The 24282-nt window shown below is 48.0% G+C and overlaps 1 protein-coding gene across 1 annotated transcript; it reads right to left on the bottom strand.

The window, feature by feature from the left end:
- Positions 1-776: 776 nt before the first annotated feature.
- On the bottom strand, positions 777-15365 carry ANKRD54 (ankyrin repeat domain 54). Its single transcript, XM_075573705.1, has 8 exons — positions 15054-15365; positions 13590-13637; positions 13404-13502; positions 9406-9477; positions 9250-9297; positions 8620-8744; positions 5852-5959; positions 777-2307 (listed from the first exon to the last, which is right to left on the bottom strand). The coding sequence occupies exons 1-8, from the start codon at positions 15250-15252 to the stop codon at positions 2233-2235; spliced, it is 774 nt and encodes a 257-aa protein (XP_075429820.1). The 5' UTR covers positions 15253-15365; the 3' UTR covers positions 777-2232.
- Positions 15366-24282: the final 8917 nt, after the last annotated feature.

The following is a 24282-nucleotide window of genomic DNA, read 5'->3' as shown; positions in this document are numbered from 1 at the left end:
ATTCCCAAAGCTAAAATAAAATGCAGTAGGCAGGATAGCGGTTTTAAAGATCACTCCCCCCAAACACCTCTTCCTGCTGTCACCAGACGAGACAGAAAAGACATCACAGGAGGGGACAGTTGCACGGCAGAGACACTGAACATGGCGGCACACAAAGGGACACCATGACATCCACCATTAGCGTGGACATTTAGTCCTTTCATGATATAGTAAACACAACGTAATTACCCGACATGATAACATTCATATTACAGCTTCATCAGCATCATCTTCAGCAATTGTCAATCCACTGATATACATTATATGTATATATAGAGCAATGTTAAGATGGCCGAGACACCCCAACAAACCGAACACAGACCGGGTGCTCCTGCTGTATACACACAAACAGAATGGTAGACACTCCGCTGAATCAATACTATGAAATTGGAGTGAGTGTGTGTGTGTGTGTGTGTGTATGTATATATATATATATATATATATATATATATATATAATATCTCAACTGTAAATATTACTGTATGTTCATTTGCATGTCTTAGACAGGTCTGCAACCCTATCTTTCCCCATTATCGCCCAGCATACAGTGCTTCCACTGCAGCAAGGGATTCTGGGAAATGACATGCAAATGAGCACTGAGTGCCACCTTTTGTCTCAAGCTCGTATTACACAAGCCAATCCTCAAGCCAAAAGGTGGCACTGAGTGCTCATTTGCATGTCATTTCCCAGAATCCCTTGCTGCCGTGGAAGCGCTGTATGCTGGGCGATAATGGGGAAAGATGGGGTTGCAGACCTGTCTAAGACATACAAATGAACATACAGTAATATTTACAGTTGCTTTATGCTTTACTGTGGAGGGTTTTTGTCACTTTTTTTACCCACCATAACCTTAATAATTGTGGTATATATATATAAATATATCATTTTCTAATGAAAATAATGGGGCACCCTCTGTAACCCTTTCTCTGCCAGACACCATTCTAAGCAATGCTGGCAGTGAAGGGTAATACATTCAGGTGTCTCTACTCCCCCCCCCCCCATGCTTCGCTCAGCACAGACGGATTTTAAGGACCTCGGTAACGTTGCAAACTTGGAAGGATGAGTGAGAATCTGCCCTCCAGTCTGCCATGTCGGGGGCACATTAGGCGCCGATAGGTGGTGTATTGTAACTGAACACTGATACATTAGGCCCAGCAGGTAGGAGACATGCAGGCTCGGTACAAGTTTAAGGGGTCGGGACAGTGACCCCAAGAGCTTACAATCTCAATAATAAAAGGGCCACCAACTATGTAACACACAAACACTAAAAAGCAGAGTTCTGCCCCAAAAACACTTTGCAAGCTGACTTGATAAAGAAAAGTTAAGCTGGGAAGAAACCCCCCCCCCCTCACAGGACATCAGACACACACACACACACACACACACGTCAAAATGTGTAGCACGTCACAGCAAGAGGTTAGGGAGAGGCAGATAGTCACATGAACAGGTCAGTGTACACAGGAACATCTCACTGCTTACACATTGTTCAGCGATGGTTTGTAAAAGCAGCGCCCCCACCGTTTACCACCTAGAATTTTAGTGGAGAGGGATCTGATCTAGGAGGTGTCCCAGTATAAGACTGTGGCAGTACTCCACAGAAAGACTCTGGAGAAATTCTATTACGTCAGTAAAGGACTTTTGCCCTCTTCCAAAATAGCCCCCTTGCATTATCCAGCTTGTGAGCCAACCAGAACAGGAACTGGCTTACTGGCTGCCATTTGGACTTTCCAAAAGTCCTAATAGCACTTGAGCCAGGGGGACCCCCATTTGTAAGACACTCAAAATATTCCCTCAAAAGGACAGGTACTTTATAACAGAATGATGGAATGTATATGGTCTACCTTTTCTTTGAGGGTGATGGGTGTTTGGTTTGGCTCTGGACCCTGAATTCGGCCGAGAGAATGTCCTTTCCTTGCCCAATGCTGCATGCCGGAGGTTTATACACAAGCTGGCACCAGAAATTGCACCACATTCCACATTCACCAAACTAAAAGCGATGTGAATGTGCGTTCGCTGTGGCTGTTTTTATGCGCACAGGGCTGCAGAGGACAGGGGAATTGTCCGATTCAATGTGCCGGGAGTGTGTTAGCGCCTTTGCAGCCAGCCTCTGGCAGCGGAGGGGTTAAGCCCAAGGGCAGGGAGGACTCCAGCACTTGTGGGAGGGACGGGCTCGCTGACGGCCCACCATGCTGGCTACCTGTTCTCCATCTTCTGTATCTGGAGGCTGAGGGACGTGAAGCTTGCCAGGAGGTCGGTCACCTCGTCCACCTGCGAGGCGAGAGGGAAGCAACGTGGTGTCAGAGGCAGCAAAACGCTGTAAACATTGCTGGCTGCAGGAGGGGTCGGTGTGCGTGCAGCCAGCACTTCTGAGCAACAGAAATATCTGGGGGGAGTTTTGCATCTCTTGCCGTGGTTGGTATGTATGTATGTGTGTGTGTGTGTGTAACACAAGTATATTACGATATACACACACACACATTATGATATATACATACAAATATTCACGTACACACACACACACACACACACACACGCACGTATATTACGATATACATACGTGAATATTTGTATGTATATATCGTAATATACTTGTGGGGTGTGTGCGCGCGTGAATATTTGTATGTATACACACACACACACACACACACACACACACCCCCCAAAAAATGTGTCCCCTTTTATTTTTCGACATATCTGGCAGATAAAATCACTACATGGTCATGACAATTTGAGCCATTATAGGTCTGTCGCAGGAGATTATTACATTTAACAATTATTTGATAATCTAATAAATATTCTTTGGCATTGGTGACGGGGTGATGACCTCATCACGTGCACAGTTACAACTTGGTGTGTAGTGCAGAAGAGAAGCGCGTTATAAAGTGCTTGAGACACAGCAAGAATAAGGCTGCGGCCACGCTAGCGCAGAGCGCAATGACCGTGTGGTGCTTGCAGAGGTTACTTCTTGCAATATAAATTCATGACCCTGCTCTGTCCAATGGGGAGAGAGAGGGCGTGTTTTAATGTGCTGTCACTTTCAGCTCCATGGAGCAAACACAACATGGAATTTAGCGTAGAGAGGTGAAGGGGGGGGGGGGGGGAGGGAGAGAGGTGAAGGGGGGGGGGGGGGGAGGGAGAGAGGTGAAGGGGGGAGGGAGAGAGGTGAAGGGGGGGGGGGAGGGAGAGAGAGGTGAAGGGGGGGGGGGGAGGGAGAGAGAGGTGAAGGGGGGGGGGGAGGGAGAGAGAGGTGAAGGGGGGGGGGGAGGGAGAGAGGTGAAGGGGGGGGGGGAGGGAGAGAGGTGAAGGGGGGGGGAGGGAGAGAGAGGTGAAGGGGGGGGGGAGGGAGAGAGAGGTGAAGGGGGGGGAGGGAGAGAGAGGTGAAAGGGGGGGGAGGGAGAGAGAGGTGAAAGGGGGGGGAGAGAGAGGTGAAAGGGGGGGGAGAGAGAGAGGTGAAGGGGGGGGGAGAGAGAGAGGTGAAGGGGGGGGAGAGAGAGAGGTGAAGGGGGGGGGAGAGAGAGAGGTGAAGGGGGGGGGGAGAGAGAGAGGTGAAGGGGGGGGAGAGAGAGAGGTGAAGGGGGGGAGAGAGAGAGGTGAAGGGGGGGGAGAGAGAGAGGTGAAGGGGGGGAGAGAGAGAGGTGAAGGGGGGGGAGAGAGAGAGGTGAAGGGGGGGAGAGAGAGAGGTGAAGGGGGGGAGAGAGAGAGGTGAAGGGGGGGAGAGAGAGAGGTGAAGGGGGGGGGAGAGAGAGAGGTGAAGTGGGGGGAGAGAGAGAGGTGAAGTGGGGGGAGAGAGAGAGGTGAAGGGGGGGAGAGAGAGAGGTGAAGGGGGGGAGAGAGGGGTGAAGGGGGGGAGAGAGAGGGGTGAAGGGGGGGAGAGAGAGGGGTGAAGGGGGGGAGAGAGAGCGGTGAAGGGGGGGAGAGAGAGGGGTGAAGGGGGGGAGAGAGAGGGGGTGAAGGGGGGGAGAGAGAGGGGTGAAGGGGGGGAGAGAGAGGGGTGAAGGGGGGGAGAGAGAGGGGTGAAGGGGGGAGAGAGAGGGGTGAAGGGGGTGAGAGAGAGGGGTGAAGGGGGGAGAGAGAGGGGTGAAGGGGGGAGAGAGAGGGGTGAAGGGGGAGAGAGAGGGGTGAAGGGGGGGGAGAGAGAGGGTTGAAGGGGGGGAGAGAGAGGGTTGAAGGGGGGGAGAGAGGGTTGAAGGGGGGGAGAGAGGGTTGAAGGGGGGAGAGAGGGTTGAAGGGGGGAGAGAGGGTTGAAGGGGGGAGAGAGAGAGGTGAAGGGGGGGAGAGAGAGGGGTGAAGGGGGGGAGAGAGAGGGTTGAAGGGGGGGAGAGAGAGGGTTGAAGGGGGGGAGAGAGAGGGTTGAAGGGGGGGAGAGAGAGGGTTGAAGGGGGGGAGAGAGAGGGTTGAAGGGGGGGAGAGAGAGGGTTGAAGGGGGGGAGAGAGAGGGTTGAAGGGGGGGAGAGAGAGGGTTGAAGGGGGGGAGAGAGAGGGGTGAAGGGGGGAGAGAGAGGGGTGAAGGGGGGGAGAGAGGGGTGAAGGGGGGGAGAGAGGGGTGAAGGGGGGGAGAGGGAGGGGTGAAGGGGGGAGAGAGAGGGGTGAAGGGGGGGGGAGAGGGGTGAAGGGGGGGGAGAGAGGGGTGAAGGGGGGGAGAGAGGGGTGAAGGGGGGGAGAGAGGGGTGAAGGGGGGGAGAGAGGGAGAGAGAGGGGTGAAGGGGGGAGAGAGAGGGGTGAAGGGGAGGAGAGAGAGAGGTGAAGGGGGGGAGAGAGAGGTGGAAGGGGGGGAGAGAGAGGTGGAAGGGGGGGAGAGAGAGGTGGAAGGGGGGGAGAGAGAGGTGGAAGGGGGGGAGAGAGAGGTGGAAGGGGGGGGAGAGAGAGGTGGAAGGGGGGGGAGAGAGAGGTGGAAGGGGGGGGAGAGAGAGGTGGAAGGGGGGGAGAGAGAGGTGGAAGGGGGGGGAGAGAGAGGTGGAAGGGGGGGAGAGAGAGGTGAAGGGGGGGAGAGAGAGGTGGAAGGGGGGGAGAGAGAGGTAGAAGGGGGGGGGGAGACACACACACACAGAGATAGACCCGATCCAGCCAATGACACGCCCCTCCCATAATAGTCACGCCGCCCCCCCTCCTGCCTTAAAAATGTTGCAGGACAGCTGAGCACTCATGCTTGGAGAGCTGATGATGTCACTGCTCTCAAGCATGAGCGCGGTCAGCGGCAGCATTAGAGTCCCAAATGCTTCCATAAAATATTTCCTGAAAAGAGATGGTTTCTAGGACTGAAAAAACAGCGTATCTTTCGGGATCGGGAGCAGCGCAATCAGCGCGTTCTCAATGACACAATCAGACTGCAGCGTTCTCAGACGCGCGTTTCAGCAGGAGGACATTTTGAACTCAAACTTTATAATAATTTTAGTGTTTCAGATCAGATTACATCATCTTAAAACATTTACGAGCTACGAAGGAAAAACTCCCATTTCTCGTTCCACGGACCGCAGTGTGCCTGGTACTTGCTGATATAATAGTGACATCAATTTAGTTAACATCAGTTGTTTACCTTGTTTCTTATATAATGTTAATCTACATAACAGACCTACAATTATGAACATTTTCATTGGGGTTGAGAGAGAAATATAGAAGAGATGATGAAAAGCAAAAGGGGGCCCCCTTCTTTCCTGAACACTGTTATATAGTATCATTATAAAGCACTGAAGTGTTCGCTTCGCTGTACACAGAATTTGTCCCACACGGCAAGGTACAGTGCATGTTCTCCAGGCCGTGCTTTAATGAAGCAGAGCAGCACACGGATAGCCCGGATCACATGGCCCAGTGTTACCTGTTCCTTGGTGCTTGTCCTCTGCAGCCTGGAGCAGAGCTGGTCCAGCTGCTCCGTCTGCTCCTGCTGCCCCAGCTTCTCCAGATATTCCCGCAACATCTGGATGATCTATAAATTAGAAGGTCACAGGCAGTGCTGAAAGCAGATCACAAGCACGTCCTCTTCAACACAAGGAGATTAGTGCTACTTCTCTGAAAATGTAAACACTACGAGGACCACTGAACAGCCTGTATAAACTATCAAGCTGGTTGCAAGAGGGAACTCCCCCCCCCAGCTTTAAAGCCATTGATCAACATGTCCTTAAAGTAGCAGTGCTGCTTAAGGGTTCATAAGCCTTTACAAACACACACGATCCCTGCAAGCTCTGAACCCAACATACAAGCACACACGATCCCTGCAAGCTCTGAACCCAACATACACACACACACACACACACACACACACACAATCCCTGCAAGCTCTAAACCCAACATACACACACACACAATCCCTGCCAGCTCTGAACCCAACATACACACACACAATCCCTGCAAGCTCTGAACCCAACATACACACACAATCCCTGCAAGCTCTGACACCCAACATACACACACAATCCCTGCAAGCTCTGAACCCAACATACACACACACAATCCCTGCAAGCTCTGAACCCAACATACACACACAATCCCTGCAAGCTCTGAACCCAACACACACCTGTAACAGGGGAGTTATCCCTGTTCGGGAAATATGCCTCTAATCCAGTAGTGTGGTGGTTAACTGCTGGTAGTCAATTAACAAACACCACCTGCCTGATTAGGTTGCTTAGAAAAGCCTGCCCTTGAAACAGAAAGGGAGATGGTGCCTGAATCTCACACAACTTGTGAGACTGACATGGGGACTACGTCTTGAGCCTGCCAGAAGAAATAGCAGAGCTGCTTTCAAGACACAGGGGAAACTTCTAAACCTGAATGCTGACAAAACCTGAGAAAAAGGTAGCAACGCAGGAACAGAGAAGACTTTCCCTCCAACCACAAGGAACAGATAAGACTTTCATTTATAAGACTTTTTATATCTGTTCATTTCATGATATATGTTTGGGGCTGGGAGACATGCTTATCTAAAGGGAGTTGTGGACTGTCTAGGTTTCACTAGAAATACTCCCAAGTGAATAGAAGCTTTGTTTACCCCTTGTTTGGATGGTTTCCTGATGTTAAGGAAACAGGCGCAATAAAAGCCTTATTTAATTTCACCATAACAGTCTCCCTTGCATACCTCTGTGAGCGTCCGCCTACAAAACCACACACATATGTGTCAAAAGGAGTGCTATTGGGTGTGACCAAATGTTCTGTATACAACAACAACAAAGCCCCAATGATACATCCAAATGACATAGTATATAGTTAAATACTTATGTGTTTTGTCTTCTCATAAGTAAGGGTCATTTAGTTAAACCCTTTGGCCAAAGCGTTATAAGCCTGCAGCCACGTCACGACATGACCAGTATGCAGGTCCTAACACTACCTGTGAAACGTCTCATTTAGCTCTCTAATGGAGGGAGTAATGTCTTAATATTCAATTTTCAACGCTTTAGCCAAAGAGTAACTAAATGACACATACTTAAGAGAAGACAAACAGTACATTTGGTCACACCCAATAGCACGCATTTTGACACAAATATATACTACATGTGGTGGGTGTTGGGTCCTGAGCTTGCAGGGATTGTGTACATTTGTTAATTGTCAGCTGGTAACAGTTGTTTGGAGGTTAGTGACCCCTCCTCCTCCCTTTACAGAGGTAAATTAGAAGTTTCACAGGTAGTGTTAGGACCTGCTTACTGGTCATGCCGTGGACATGGCTGCAGGCTTATAACGCTTTGGCCTAAGAGTTTAACTAAATGACCCTTACTTAGAAGACAAACAGATAAGTATTAACTGTATTGTATACTTTGTCATTTGGATGTTGTGTTGGGGCTTTTTTTTTTTTGTATACAGTTCATAAGAATCTACCTTTATTAATAGGGAAGCAAAGCTGGACATCAATATCCAATGGTTAAAGCTACAAGAACAGAGGAGAGAGTGTTTCAACTTCCAATGGATGATAACTTGTGGTACTCCGGATCCCCCAATGCAGTCACCTATATACGTGCCACTTGTTGGCTTTTATTCAATGTGACATGTCAAGCAAGCTCTGCTCACTTAATGGGAGCCAAGAGCTTTTCCTGACGTACATTACAGATAGTGGCCGTGACAATATGAACATTGAAGCTCTTATAACCAAAAAAGTGAAGCCCAGCCATTGCCCTCTTGCTTGCATGAATATACAAGGTGTATATATACACACACGAGAGAGATATAGATATAGAATGCTGTTGGGAAGAGGGCGGGGCCTCTATAACCACCACGCCCCCCAGTTTGCTCACCGCTGGACTAAGCGGTGTACTCGGCGGTTGTGCCAAAGAAACCAGAAACCAAGGCTGCCTGCTATTCTGAGCGGGAAATTTAAAACTTGCCTGCCTGCATTTCGCATCCAGCGCTGCCTGGAGTTCCTGATCCCCCACAGGAGTGGAAGCTGCGCTCGGTAAGCCATGTCGGTGGCACCGGGCACCTCGGACTGCTAGGTTTCCCACTGTATTCCCTGTGTGAAGGGAGTATAGCTCTGTCGGTGATCTAGTGTTGTGTCTGCTGGCTCTGGTCAGAATAAATACCCTTTATTTGATCTCTGTGTCCTGTCTGGTGTTTGGAGAGTTCTGTTCTCCCGTGACAGTGGCCTTTGTATTACTCTCTCACCTGTTTCACCTCGTGCCGCAGGGACTCTAAGCTCTGAGACTTCCCATCCTGCAGGATGTTCAGTTTTGACTTGGCCAGGTGGAGAGGGGTCCTGCCCGCGCGATCCAAAGCATCTACCCTGGCACCTAGGAAATGATAGAGAGATTAATATATATATGTGTGTGTGTGTATCCATCTCATTTTCAGCCCTAGTCGCTCTACTGCAAGCTTCTCTTCTACACATTGGTCCAACAAATGTCCTAATTTCATCCTTCCATCCTTATTTTGGTCGTCATTTTGGTCTTCTAATTTCCCTTGGAATCCAGTCGGGTTCCATCTTTGCCCAACGATGGTTATTTCTTCTTGCGATATTTCTGGTCCGCTGCCATTTTTATTTCTTCACCTTTGTGATGTCACAGACTTTTGTTTGCTTCTTAACCCATTCATTCTTTTCCCCGTCCCTGCGGGTAATACCCAGCATATATCCCTGCATACCCAGTAGATTGACAAGGGCTGAAGATGACGAAGAGACTCTCTACATCTCCATCAAGAGATGGATACACATACACAGAAAGGTGCATTGCAGCATCACAGAACCATCAACATAACACAGATTTTCTTCTTAAAAATAAATAAAAGATAATAAGTTACCTCCACGTAGTAGAGTTGTAATGACTGAAACGTGACTGGTGCAGGCAGCTAGGAAGGAAACAAATCAAATGACAGAATAGAAGCAACTCTTCCCTCTATGTGTAAATAAGGTATAGTATTGTCCACAGGAGAAACTAACTCTGACCCACATCTTACCTAAGTGTAACGGTGTGTTTCCCAGTCCATCCCTCTGATTCGGATCAGCGCCACGGTCCAGAAGCAAACTTACTACAAGGAAGCAGAAGAGAAGCACCTTCCAGATTCTGCTTTTGAAACCGTAATTTGTATTCATGCAGTTACAAAGTGATGCTTGGAAAAGTTTGTGCGAGGAGCTGTTGTGTCATTCTATAGCTATTATATACAACTACTGACAAAGGCCCCTGGTTCAGTACGCTGTATTGCTCAAACAGATCTCCGCCCCATTCAGACAAACGGAGTTGAAATATTCCCATTCCAGAGGAAGACCGCTTCCCAGCGTATTGAGATATCATCCTATCTGCCTACTGCATCCAAACTTCGTGAACAACTCATTTATAAGCGCATGCTGGACTTGCTCTCTTCTAAGGCTAAGGCCCCGTTCCCTCAGTCAGCGCGCCCGCACTGCAGACAGGCGGCGCGCTGACAGGCAATTGACCGCGATATGCGGTCTGTAGGGAGCCGGGAGCCAGACCGGGGGGGGCGTGGTAAAACTTTGCCAGGTCTGAGATTGTGGTGCCGTCCACCCTCCCACCACCACCCCCACCCCCACACACAACACATACATATACACACACTTTTCCCCCGCAGCTCCTTCCCTGCTCCCCTCCCAAGCCGCCTCCCATCCGTAGCTCCTTCCCTCATTGGCTGACTGTCGCACCACGTGACGCGTCAAGAGCTGCAAATCACTAGGAGCTTGCAGCATCGGCCGGCTGACGCGTCACAGCACGCAGTCAGCCAATTAGTAAGAAGCCAGCGGGGACCTCCACACTAGAGGAAAGGGGCTGGTGGTCCGCGGCCGCGCGGCCGCACCGCCGGACGCAGCGGAACCAAAGCCTTAGGCTTTGGTCCCGCTTGACACTGCAGTGCCCGCTGTGGCGGACGCTACAGGGACAAGAGCCCTCCCCTCAATGGCGCCGGACCCGCTGCGAGGGGGGGCCGCAGCGCTGTGGCGAGTTTCTCCTGCTCTCAATAGAATTGAGAGCAGGACTCGCAACGGAGCGCTAGGCCACGCCCCCGGCGGTTCAGCCAATGAGGGTGAACCTGCTGGGTGACATCATGGCCACGCCCCGTCACTCCCCCGCCACGCCCCCCCAGGTCTTCCTGCAGCTTACTGCATACCGGGGCATCGGCTGCACGCACCGCCAGCCTCGCGGGCGCAGCGGAGGCACTGGGACCTTAGCCTAACTCTCTCATTAACACACTGCAGTCTGGATTCTGTACCAACCACATCACTGAGACCTAACAACTGTCACTCATGACCTACTCAAGGCCAAATCACAAGGGCAATTCTCCTTGCTTATTCTTTTGGACCTTTCGACTGCTTTTGAGACGGTTGATCACCCCCTCCATTCTACGGACCTCCGTGACACTGCTCACTATAGGTTTACATGTGACCTCACTTTGTGTTTCCGTTGCTGGCACATCCTCCTCCTCTCACTCACAGCTGGTGTACCCCAGGGCTCTATTCTAGGACCTCTACTCTTTTCCATTTATACTTCTTCCCTTGGTAAGCCAATAGTCATTCGGTATTCACCACCTCTACGCCGATGTTACCCAAATCTACTGCTCCCCTTCTCTCCAGTCTCCTGTCACCGTCTTTCTGCTACCTCCTCGTGGATGTCTAACCATTATCTTAAGGCTAGGGCGACGTTGCGCAGCGCCATAGCAAGTATATGCAGTCCGTCGCGGGTGCCCATAGTGGGTGCGACCGCTATGGCTGACGCCACGTGGTCGCGATCACTAGAAGTCGAAGGATTTTTATTTCTTCAGCAGCATGTGATCTGTTCAGCCAATGAGGGCGAACCGCTCACGGCCACGCTGCCCTCTGTACAGACTCCTGCACTATAACCAGGAATAGCTATTACAACTGCGACGGCTGACTTCACGCGGTCGCATCGCCGTAACTATAAACGCAGCCTAAAGCAACACTCCTGGCAACAGTTGTTGTGGTTTCTTTATTTTTTAATAGGATTGAAGCAGGGGGTCTCTGGGGCTGAACCGCGGTAATCTCACATCCGGGGACACCCTGTTTGCCGAGATCTTTACCTCGGAAGAGTGTGCCGGTAGCTCTGCGCAGTTTAAATGTCCGTATCAAATCGCCCAATAAGAAGCCGCAAGGGATGATACCGCAACATCCTACTAGCCCACAGGACATTTAAAGCCACCATATTGATAGCCCAGTCTGTGCAGCTACTGGCACCGCCTTCCAAAGTAAGTATCTCGGGCTCGGGAAGCAGTGGATGCCCAGAGCTGAACTCAACGGGGATCAGCTCCATAGACCTCTGCTTCAAACATATACATGTGTGTCCCAGGACTGCTTCTTTAAACATGTAAAAATCTGAACTTATTTTCCCTCCTAAATCTGTAGCTACACCGGATTTATCACTTGCAATTGATGACTCCACCGTAACCCAGATACTCCAGGTGTGATTCTTGACTCATCCCTCTCATCCAGTACCTCTCCAGATCAGGTAATTTCCACCTACGCAATATTGCTAATACACGTCCCTTCCTCGCAGAACAATCTCCCAAAACTCTGCTGCCCCATTATGCAAGTCTACCTTGGCTGCCCATACACCACAGTGAAATCAAAGACACCTGTGCTCACCTACAAAGCACTGCTCCTCTGACCCCATTTCCAAGTACTGTCCTACACGCAGTCTGTGTTCTGCTCTTGATCTAGGTCTCTCCACCTCCCTCACTACTTCCTCTCACACCTGCCTCCAAAACGTCTCCCTTCTGCACTCCAACTCTGGAGATCTCTACCACGAGCAGACTCCTCCAACAAAACATATAATTTATAATTTCTTTAAAGACACACATTCATGGAGACCTATCCAACACTCCTGACTTATCCTATAACCCAGTGTTTCCCAACTCCAGTCCTCAGGGAACCCCAACAGGTCAGTTCTTAAGGATATCCTTGCTCCGTCACAGGTGGGTCAATCAGCGGTTCAGTCATTTTGACTGAGCCACCAGTGCTTGAGCATTGATATCCTTAAGACCTGACCTGTTGGGGTTCCCAGAGGACTTGAGTTCTGAGACACTGCTATAACCGCATACAGTACTCAGTGTCCTGATGTTGATAGCCAAACCCTTGCTAAGAAACTTACACACTATTCCTTGTGTCTTCACTACCCTCCTTCTAGATTGTGAGCTCCTCGGGGGGACCGCCTTCCTATTGCCTCAGTTTGCCTTAACATATATATGTACTCTCTAATCAATGTTATTGTTGAAGAGAGGATGATTTCAAGTCTAAATATTAATTATGCAATATTCAGCATGTAACTAGTTAAAATAAGTAATTTAGTATTAAATTAGAAATTATATTGAAAAATTATAAGCTGACTCTGCAAAGATAAGCTGAAGACAGGCAGGTGTAGAAATGTTTGTTTTTGTTGCAAGAGTTTGAATTCAAAGGTTAGTAAAAGACAATACAATAGAGAGAGGTCTTAAAAGATAAGAACATAGGATTAACTATAGTTACTTAGTGACAGAACAGAGGTTCTTTTAAATCAAATAACCAGCGTTCTAACATTGATAATTAACTCAGAACATTTTGAGCCGACAGTGAGAAAAACAAGTGATTGCTATGTTTAGACTGGCTAAGAGAAATGTGTAAAGATTGCATTTGAATTTATAGAATACGGAATCCTTGAACATCACCAAGCTAACAATTCTCCACCGCTATAATTAAATTCTATATGCCTGAATGATGTATGAAAGCCCCAGCAATCACAGTTTAAATGTTGTAGTGGCTAAATTAACCACCAAAACATTAAACAGTTATTATTGAAGTTGGGCCGGGGAAGAGCGCAGGGCCAAGTTCTGTCGCACCAATGGGACCCCCATCAAGCCAGCCCTTATCAGTACCCCAGGTTAGGAAAGACTGGGGTAATCCATTCTTCCTGCCAATCTTGAAATGATTGTACACCTGACTCTAGAACGCCTCTTACCAATTTGGTCGTTGCCATTGCAGGACGCAAAGTGAAGTGCTGTTCGCCCCTTGTCATCAGCTGCACATGGGTCAATGCCCTCGTCCAGCAGGTGTTGCACTGGAAGAGTGGAGACGGCTGTGGGGTTAATTCTGAAAGACCGGAGTGCCCATTCCCCATTTATCACACAGTGCATAGACTACACACCTGTATCCAAGTCATTTCCATTGGCTGCTTCTCTAAGTTTCCTCAGAGCTGCAAGTAAACAGCAAAATGTGAGAGTGAGACACGCAGAGCGAGAGGCTCAGAGCAACCTCCCGGACGTATTCTTGGCATTAAAGGTAGTGGGGTTTTATAAATAAATTATTAGTAATACAGATTTAAATAAAGACGTGATTTAAAAATCATTTCCCCCCTCTCTCCCAGTTAGTATCCAGCCACGTTCCTAATAATGTAATAATCGGTATATGGCGTTTCTCGTTGATCTCCTGATCAATTTTGCCACAACCCACCCCCAAAAAAACAGCCCTGATTACAGGAGTTTGATACCGTGACGTAAAAGACTACAGAATGAGGGAGTGTACACTATATGATTGCTAGTTCAAATCCTGCAGTGCCGTTTACATTATTTAGATTATAATACATTATTTACCATGGTATTGAGTGCTTGGTTGTATAATTAGTATATGGAAAGGCAAGTGTCTTATTGTATTACTAAAATAAATACTTAATTGCGTCACTAGGAAATGAACATACATACTATTACAATTGGATTGAGCGCGTTATTAGAATACTTTACTGCAGGGGAGGCCCACTCCAGTCCTCAAAGGCCACCAACAGGCCAGGTTTTAAGGATATCCCTGCTTCAGCACAGGTGGTGCAGTCATTGACAGCCACCTGTGCTGAAGTAGGAATATCCTGAAAACTTGACATATTAGTAGCCCTTGAGGACTGGAGTTGGCCACCCCTGCTTTACTGTATTGATCTACTGAAAAATGAATGCTTTATTAAGAACATTAACAATATGACAATTGTGTAAGTATGAACTAGTTAATGCTTTATTAATTACTATTAATAGTATGAATTATTGAAGGTGTTATTTAGTATTGCCTTGGTGTTCATTTTACACAACAGTATAATAATATTTGATAGTTCTCTGACACCGTATAACAAGAACATTAATAATAAATAAGATGCTTAAATGAATCGTTTTCTACACAACAGTATAATAACAGTCAACAACAGATAGTTCTCTACATAGCACACAGTATATACCAATGGATACATAGTTCTCTACATAGCATTGGAATAATATAAATTTCAACTAATTATTAATGACAAGCTTTATTATTTTATATACTACTAATAATACAGGTTTACACATGCTACACATTGCACAGTATATTAATACTAATAATAATAGATGTTTACTACACCTTGCTACACATTGCACAGTATATTAATACTAATAATAATAAAGTTTTACTGCACTGATGCGCACAGTATATTATTAATACTAATACTACTAATAATGTAGGTTTACTAGACCGTGCTACACATTAAACTGTATATTAATAATAATAATTGTTTACTAGACCGTGCTACACATCGCACAGTATATTATTAATAATAATAATAATAAAGGCCTCCGCTGCCCCTCCCGGGCCTAACCGTGGCTCTCCCTCCCCAGCGGCCCGGGCCTGTGCAGACGGTGCGGGCGGTGAGTCTTTATTCTCCCGCCCGGGCTCCTCCGCGGCCCCTCCGGCTCCTCCCACAGAACCCTCAGCAGCTCCGGCACGGCGGACACACAGAGGTCCCCCGGGGCAGGGGACCGAGGCCTGCCAGGCGGCGGCGGCTCCTCCAGCTCCATCAAAGGATGCAGGAGACCAAGCAGGCCGCAATAACCATAACAACCGGGAGCAGAAGCCAATCACCGGCGGCGAGGGAGAAAGAGGAGCAATGACTAGGGAGCCTAGAAAAGACGACAACAAAGCCAATGAGGGATGAAGACACATCTACCAATCAGAAAGCTACCATCCAGAGCTGGCAGCCAATCATCGGAAAGCACCGCAAGAAAGCCTGCAAAATGAATGCAGCTTCCACCAATCAGAGCTGCAACACGTTTGACAGCTAGACAACCAACTTCATGGTTACAAGTGATAGGGTTACAGAGGATGATGGATAGCACAATTCTCCAATAAGAATCGTGAAAAGTGTTAAGGCAGTGCATCCGATAGTAAAGCATCCAATAACCTATTACAGTTAGGGCGGGGCTTCTAACAGCTGTCTAATCTGCATCCTGTATCTGATAGCAGTCGCTCTGGAAGCCGTTTCAGTGCAAGCTATATGCAGTGGCGCCTGCCTGAGACATGATCACTGGGGTTAACAAATCAATTAAACATTAACATGCTTATTAATTCAATCAATATTGACTAATATATTCTATTTATAGTGTTATTTATTGCTTGTACATTTCTGTTTTATATACAACCAAATACTCGGTTTATGTCTTAGGCCACGCTCAGACAGGACGCGTTACGCTCAGACAGGACGCGTTACGCTCAGACAGGACGCGTTACGCTCAGACAGGACGCGTTGCGCTCAGACAGGACGCGTTGCGCTCAGACAGGACGCGTTACGCTCAGACAGGACGCGTTACGCTCAGACAGGACGCGTTGCGCTCAGACAGGACGCGTTACGCTCAGACAGGACGCGTTGCGCTCAGACAGGACGCGTTGCGCTCAGACAGGACGCGTTACGCTCAGACAGGACGCGTTACGCTCAGACAGGACGCGTTGCGCTCAGACAGGACGCGTTGCGCTCAGACAGGACGCGTTGCGCTCAGACAGGACGCGTTACGCTCAGACAGGACGCGTTACGCTCAGACAGGACGCGTTGCGCTCAGACAGGACGCGTTACGCTCAGACAGGACGCGTTGCGCACGGCGGAGGCAAGTACGCGGGCGTAGCGCCCTGTCTGAGCGCAGCCTTAGGGCCGTTCTACAGTGTGTGCGGCCGTGAGCGCGCGCGCCTGTGCGAACGCACGTGCAGCACGCTTTTTGTGTGTATGCTGTGAGCGAGTGAGGTACTGTATGTATGTATGTATGTGTATGTATATATATATAATTGTAACGGGTATTCCCCCCCCCCCCCAATTGCAGATTATAGTGTGGGTGCGGAGAACATACGGTGTTACCAGCATGTGGTGCGTTACCTGTTGGCTCACAGGAGGGAACCTGGGGCAATATGATATTATGAGTAACCACTTACTCGGTGCAGCGCCTCCACCTGCGATGGCTCCCACCAGAGGGGGAGTAGTTCCTCGCAAGACAAATACAATAATCACATACACTGTATGTATAATAACCAATGTCTTTTACTAACGTGCAAAGCAAACATGTAACCTCAATACCACCAAACCAGGTGTCCCTCTCTAGAGGAGACACTAACTCCGTCACGCAGGACGCTTTCCCAACACCATGTGATCCCACACAGTGTCCATAGAATTCTCACCCAATGTCCCGCACTCTGGCAGAGAGAGGCAATGGGTGACTGCGCAGTCACTATTATACTAAGGGCCCGTTGGTACACTTGTATATGTATAGTACCTGCCGAGCACTCCGGTGCTCGGAGCCGCAACAGCTTCGCAAAGGATCAGTCGTTCTGGGATCCCGTCTGATCCGGTCCGGTGAATCCTTGCTTGGGGTCCCTCAGGGGCGATCCCACCCTGGAGATAGTCTCTGGTCTTTGGTTACCAACTTGAGCCCAAGTCGTCTCTCGTGGAGCGCAGCAGCCGCTGTGTCCCTGTCTATCACTGGCACTACGTGACACGGTCCCTAACCTAGGGCCTGTCCCTGTAGAACCACAAGCTGGGGAATGAGGACCTACCTGAGACCTAAGGGGTTAATGGCCTATCCCGTCCCCCTAGCTCTTCCCGGTCCTGACTCTAACTAACTATTAGCACTCGCAGCACTTGCAATAATGCGCTACAACCTACTCACTACCTGCAGCTAACGTACTGCACTAACACTGTGCCTGCCTGTCAGACCTCACGGCACTGACAGCCATGACCCTGACAAGACAGCACACTTACACTAAGGGCCACGTCCCTATCTTGGGCCGTCCCTGATCAATTACCCACTAATCTGGTGGGGAGTTGGAGCCTACCTGGGGTGTGGGTACCTATCTGGGTGCAGGAGTTTCCCTCACAGCTCCCTGGCTCCAACTGACTAACATGCTGCAAACCCGCGAAAATGTATCTACTTCCCTGCCTGTAAATCCTAAGCCCTATTGGCTCCCTGGCATCACGTGGGCCGCGCAAAGGCTCCTGGGGCTCATAGTCCCTACCTAGAGCCTTCCCTGGTAGGCTAGGGCTTCGCGGGCTTTCTATCTCCTGCAATGCGCCTGCGCAAGCTATCTGGGGCTGCCTCAACCTTTCCCTGACTAGCCTCACGCTCGCGCGACTTCTCCCTAGCTCTAGGACCCGACCTGCGCATGCGCGATCACTGTGCATGCGTGTGCCACCATTCAATGGCGGCGCCCTCACCGCCCGGCTCCGGGAGCGCCGGGAGCCCTGTGACGCGCGGGCGGCCTTGGCAACCGGCCGCACGCGTCCCCGGCAACCCCCGAGCCGGGACCTTACCGCCCTCACCTCTGCGATCACCGAGCAGGGCCTCGGCGGTACTCGCGATTGCGTTCGAGGTGAGGGGGGTGCTGACAGGCAGAGGAGACCTGGCTACATAATATATATAATATATTATATATATATATATATATATGTGTGTGTGTTAAATAAGTTTTTACATAATAAACAATTTATTAAAGTATTTATTTAACATTGTACATACATATACAGACATACTGATAGATATTTATACATATACATTTAGGCACTGTACCGTGTATGAGTTTCACTGGATGTGCTAAAACTGAGCTCTGTCTGTGTTTTATGTTCTGTCTCTGGTTTTAAATATATATTGCCATGCTCAGTAGCACTCCTCTGTGACACTCATATGCTTATATATATGTTGTGGTTATTTTGGGGGTTCAATGGGAGCTTGTTAGGTGTCCAGTATGTTTTACAATTGTTGTTCAGTTAGTCTTGGCTGATTGGAGGGTGGCAACCTCCTACCTAATTGTAGCTCACCCCCTCCCACATTTAAATGGTTAAGGGCTCACTCCATAGCATCTTCCACTCAGGGGAACTTGCTTGCTTGCAGTTTGGTTGTGACAACTCTAATACAGAGTGCTTTTCCTGGTAATGTACAGGTTAATAAAAGCTTCAATCAGACTTAGAACTTTGCAACAAATATTGACAGATTTACTATAAATCATTCTTCCTGTTATTACACAGGTTATTAAGAATTTATATTAGCGTTAGGGACCCCTGAATTGTGGTCTGCCGTGCAGTTGGCTCAGGGGCTTACAACAATTTTGGCCAAAAATGTTAAACTAAAAGACCATTTTACTTAATAGATATTTATACATATACATTTAGGCACTGTACCGTGTATGAGTTTCACTGGATGTGCTAAAACTGAGCTCTGTCTGTGTTTTATGTTCTGTCTCTGGTTTTAAATACATATACAGACATACTATACACACACACACACACACACACATTGTGAGGATTCGCCATTCTGGTGGTTCTGTCCCCTTAACCCTCACCTGCCCGTCTGGATCCAGTGGCACTAAGGAAAGGTATTCTAGCGGTGGTGCTCATGCACATTGCGCGGGCTCTGTCGGTCTTCGCGATTCCTGTGTCCAGGGTACACTCTCTTGCCTCTGGCACTGACGCACGCGCGGTCTCCCCGACGGTCTGCGGTCCCTGGCTCTCGATCTCGCCACCGCTATGACGTCAAAGCTACGCGGCGCAACTATACTCCGCGCTTCTCCCGTCTCCGCGGGACCCGCCCTGGTCTCCGCCCCCGTACTGAGGCGGGTGTCGTGACACGCACTGGTGGCGCGCGACCGGGTCACCGGCGTGATGTGCGGGGTACGTGCGGCACGCGCACACTTTGGAAGCTCTGCCTCTATCGGCTGTATAATGAGATGCATCTGCACGTTCCATCAGCCTATCAGAGAGGGCGCTCCTGCTTCCTGGATGCCTCCATTGGTGGGAGGTCCTTTAAATATGCTGTCTGAATTCTCTTTCATTGCCGAGCATAATGTCTGTTTGTGACGCTGAACCTCACTGCACCTAGCCTGTCTGCCTCTTACCTAGCTGCCTGACCCTGCTTAGTACCTTGGACTTTGATTCTCTCCTGCACTGACGCTGGCTTTGGATACGACGACTCTGCTCTCTCCTGCACTGACCCTGGCTTTTGGATTACGACGACTCTGCTTTCTCCAATCCTGACTCCGGCTACATACCCCAACGATCCGCTACTCTCTACTCCTAGACCCGGCAAGTATCACGTTTACGCTGTCCTCTATAACCCTGACCCAGCTTGTAAGACTATCCTACACTCTAGATGCGCCCTCGCGGTTGTGTTCGGCATTCTATATCAATCCCTACCTCAGCCCTGCGGTTGTGCCTCGTTTGTGGTGAGCTACGCATTACAGTATGCTCGGCCACACAAACTTCGACCCGCTGAGGTAGGAAGAGTCCTGAGCACGCACGCCAACGCCCTGTCTAGTCTTGAAAATAGATGGAAGTCTAATGACCAAAATTTGAGAACCCTCCAGGAGGACTTTAGAACCATATCCCTCCATCTACAAGGGCCACATACGGACCCCGCACACTTGGTTACTAGTACCCCTGTCATGCCTTCTTATCTGTCTGAACCAAGGCTCCCCATGCCCAATCGGTATGGGGGAAATCCTCACGAGTGTCCGGGTTTCCTTAACCAATGCTTCATTCAGTTTGAGATGAATCCTTCCCGCTTCACTTCTTTTCGTTCCACGGTAGCCTACATAATCTCTCTTCTCATAGATGGTGCACTTGCCTGGGCTTCAACCATCTGGGAGCGAAGATCCGACCTCACCCAAAGCATTGGAACCTTTACCAAGGAGTTCCGCAGGGTGTTCGATACACCGGGTCGAAAAGGTATCTGCAGCTTCTGCACTATTCTATATTTTCCAGGGTAACCGTCCAGTCGCTCGTTATGCACTCAAGTTTAGGACCATTGCCGCAGAAATGGACTGCAACGGGGAATCATTGGCTGCTGCCTTCTGGCAGGGATTGTCTGAAACCGTGAAAGATTAACTTGCGACTCATGACCGGCCTACCGATCTGGAAGATCTCATTGCGATCTGCATCAAGGTGGACCATCGCCTTCAGGAGAGAAGGACAGAGAGACTAATTCATAGCACGGCCCCTAACAGGATAACCCCCAACCAGATGGTTCGTTTGAATTACCTGTTCCAGACTCATCTGAACCTATGCAGTTGGGAGTCACTACTCTGTCACACTCAGAGATGCCGCTTAGATGCTGGACTTTGTCTGTATTGTGGGGGTCCCTGGACATTTCGCATTCTCTTGTCCCAACAAGGCGGGAAACACAAGGTTCCCATGAGGCCTAGGGGAGTCTCATTGGGAATGATCTCTTTATCCCCTATAGCTACTTCTAATCCCACAAGGACTCTTGTGCCTATCCTTGTCGGGTAAGGGATTTTCTGTATCCACATTGGCCTTCCTTGATTCGGGTTCCGTGGCAACTTTATTGATCTGAGCTTTGCAGAGAACCATAAGATCCCTCTAGTGTGCAAGAAGAATCCTATCGCCTTGGAGGCTATTGATGGTAGACCGCTCCAGCCTGCATTCATCTCTTTGGAGACTCAGGTTCTGCAGCTAAGGTCTGTAAATAAACATGTGGAAGATATTTCTTTCAATGCCATTCACACTCCTTCTATTGCAGTAATCTTGGGACTACCCTGGCTACAAATCCATAATCCCCGGATTGATTGGTTGAACAAGGAACCTATTCAGTGGAGTCCACACTGCGTTCAAAATTGTCTTGAGGGCTCTAGTAGCGTTTGTGCAACTACCTTACCTGAAGACAAAGAAAGGGTACAATTGCCGGAGGAATACATCGACTTCAAAGATGTCTTTGACAAAGTCAAGTCTGAAATACTTCCTCCACATCGTCCCTACGATTGTCCTATCGAATTGCTTCCCGGTACATGGCCGACCAGAGGAGCCTCTTATCCTTTGTCTATGCCAGAAACTAAAGCCATGAAAGAATATATTGCTGAGAATTTTCAGAGAGGGTTCATCCGCAAGTCCACATCTCCCGATGGAGCCAGGTTTTTCTTCGTTAAGAAAAAAGATGAGACCCTGCGACCTTGCATTTACTATCGAGGCCTCAACAAAATTACTATCAAAAATCGCTATCCTCTTCCGCTCATATCTGAACTTTTTGATCGTCTTCAAGGAGCTAGAATCTTTTCCAAATTGGATCTACGAGGTGCGTATAACCTTATCAGAATCCGTCAAGGCGACGAGTGGGAAAACTGCATTCAATACCCGAGATGGACACTACGAGTACATGGTCATGCCTTTCAGCCTCTGTAATGCCCCAGCTATGTTCCAGGATTTTGTCAATGAGATATTCAGGGATCTTCTCAACTCGTTTGTAATTGTTTACTTGGACGATATCCTGATCTTTTCTAAGTCTGTGCAGGAACATGTAGGACACATCAAACATGTATTACTTCGTTTACGAGAGAACCAGTTATTCGCTAAACTTGAGAAGTGTCACTTTCATCAATCTTCTACAGTTTTCTTAGGATACATCATTTCGGATACCGGCCTTATGATGGATCCTGCCAAGGTCAAAGCGGTTCTGGACTGGCCTCAACCCACCACACTCAAGGCTGTACAGCGCTTCCTGGGGTTTTCCAATTATCGCAGATTCATTCCGAATTTCTCTTCTCTAGTCTTTAAAACATTGTTAGAAAAGCACACTTATCAGTGTATACCCTTGGGTAATAAGTATAAAAGAAATAAGTCAAAACCAATGTGACTAAATAAAGAGATAGGGGAGGAAATGGACAAGAAGAGGAAGACGTTTAGATTCTTTAAGTCAGAAGGGACGGAGACATCGTATCAGAATTATAAGGAATGTAACAGAAATTGCAAAAGGGCAATCAAATTAGCAAAAATGGATAATGAAAAAAGGATTGCAATAAAAAGTAAGGTCAACCCTAAAAAGTTCTTTAAGTACCTTAATAACAAAAAAATGAGAAAAGAAAATATAGGACCCTTTCAGTGTGAGATGGGTAGGCAGATTATTGGAGATAAGGAAAAAGCTGAGGTATTAAACAAATTCTTTGCCTCTGTGTTTACCAGGGAAGAATCAAGTTCAATAGTAGTGCCGCAGGAGGAAGCCACAACCTCCATATTAATGGACAATTGGTTAACTGAGGAAGAAGTTCATAAACGACTTGAAAAAATTAAAGTTAATAAGGCACCTGGCCCAGAAGTCATACATCCAAGAGTTCTCAAGGAGTAAAGGTCAGTAATAGCCAAACCATTATATTAAATATTCAAGGACTCCATTTCCACAGGCTCAGTACCACAAGATTGGCGTAAAGCAGATGTGGTGCCTATATTTAAAAAGGGAGCTAGGTCACAACTGGGAAATTACAGACCTGTAAGCCTGACTTCAATAGTATGGAAACTACTTGAAGGTTTAATACGGGATAATATTCAGGAATACCTAGTAGAAAACAAAATTATTAGTAATAGTCAGCATGGATTTTTGAAGGATAGATCATGCCAAACTAACCTTATTTGTTTCTTTGAGGATGTAAGTAGGAATTTAGACTAGGGTAATGCAGTTGATGTGGTCTACTTAGATTTTGCAAAGGCTTTTGATACAGTTTCACACAAGAGGTTGGTGTACAAAATAAAGCAAATTGGACTCGGTAATAATATATGCACCTGGATTGAAAACTAGTTAAAGGACAGACAACAGAGGGTTGTCATAAATGGAACTTTTTCAGGTTGGGCTAAAGTCGTGAGTGGAGTACCTCAGGGATCGATACTGGGACCCTTGCTTTTTAACTTGTTTATTAATGGCCTTGAGGTTGGGATCAAGAGCAAAGTCTCCATCTTTGCTGATGATACTAAATTGTGTAAGGTAATAGAATCAGAGCAGGGTGTAATTTCTCTTCAGAAGGACTTGGAGAGACTGGAAACGTGGGCAGGTAAATGGCAGATGAGGTTTAATACAGATAAATGTAAGGTTATGCATTTGGGATGCAAGAATAAAAAGGGGACTTACAAATTAAATGGAGATATATTAGGGGAATCCTTGATGGAGAAGGATTTAGGAGTGCTTGTAGACAGCAGGCTTAGCAATAGTGCCAAACGTCATGCAGTAGCTGCAAAGGCAAACAAGATCTTATCTTGCATCAAATGGGCAATGGATGGAAGGGAAGTAAACATAATTATGCCCCTTTACAAAGCATTAGTAAGACCACACCTTGAATATGGAGTACTATTTTGGGCACCAATCCTAAGAAAAGACATTATGGAACTAGAGAGAGTGCAGAGAAGAGCCACCAAATTAATATAGGGGATGGACAATCTAACTTATGAGGAGAGGCTAGCTAAATTAGATTTATTTACATTAGAAAAGAGGCGTCTAAGGGGATATGATAACAATATACAAATATTTTCGGGGACAGTACAAGGAGCTTTCAAAAGAACTATTCATCAGTACAAAGGACTCGAGGCCATCCCTTAAGGTTGGAGGAAAGGAGATTTCACCAGCAACAAAGGAAAGGGTTCTTTACAGTAAGGGCAGTTAAAATGTGGAATTCATTACCCATGGAGACTGTGATGGCAGATAAAATAGATTTGTTCAAAAAAAGGTTGGACATCTTTTTAGATGGGAAAGGTGTAGAGGGAGAGGGGGTTGGCCCGGTATTAAAGGGGTTGCACTCCATATGGC

The sequence above is a fragment of the Ascaphus truei genome, chromosome 17 (assembly GCF_040206685.1).
Source record: "Ascaphus truei isolate aAscTru1 chromosome 17, aAscTru1.hap1, whole genome shotgun sequence".
NCBI lineage: Eukaryota > Metazoa > Chordata > Amphibia > Anura > Ascaphidae > Ascaphus > Ascaphus truei.
This window is presented reverse-complemented; position numbering and strand designations above follow the sequence as displayed.

Bases quoted from the DNA above. Each gene is read 5' to 3' on its own strand.
- ANKRD54 (XM_075573705.1), bottom strand. From the start codon at position 15,252: ATGGAGCTGGAGGAGCCGCCGCCGCCTGGCAGGCCTCGGTCCCCTGCC. The intron at 13,503-13,589 runs GTGTGTAGTCTA...CCACTCTTCCAG, and splicing joins TGGAAATGACTTGGATACAG to TGCAACACCTGCTGGACGAG. The intron at 2,308-5,851 runs GTAACACTGGGC...CTCGCCTCGCAG, and splicing joins GGACAAGCACCAAGGAACAG to GTGGACGAGGTGACCGACCT.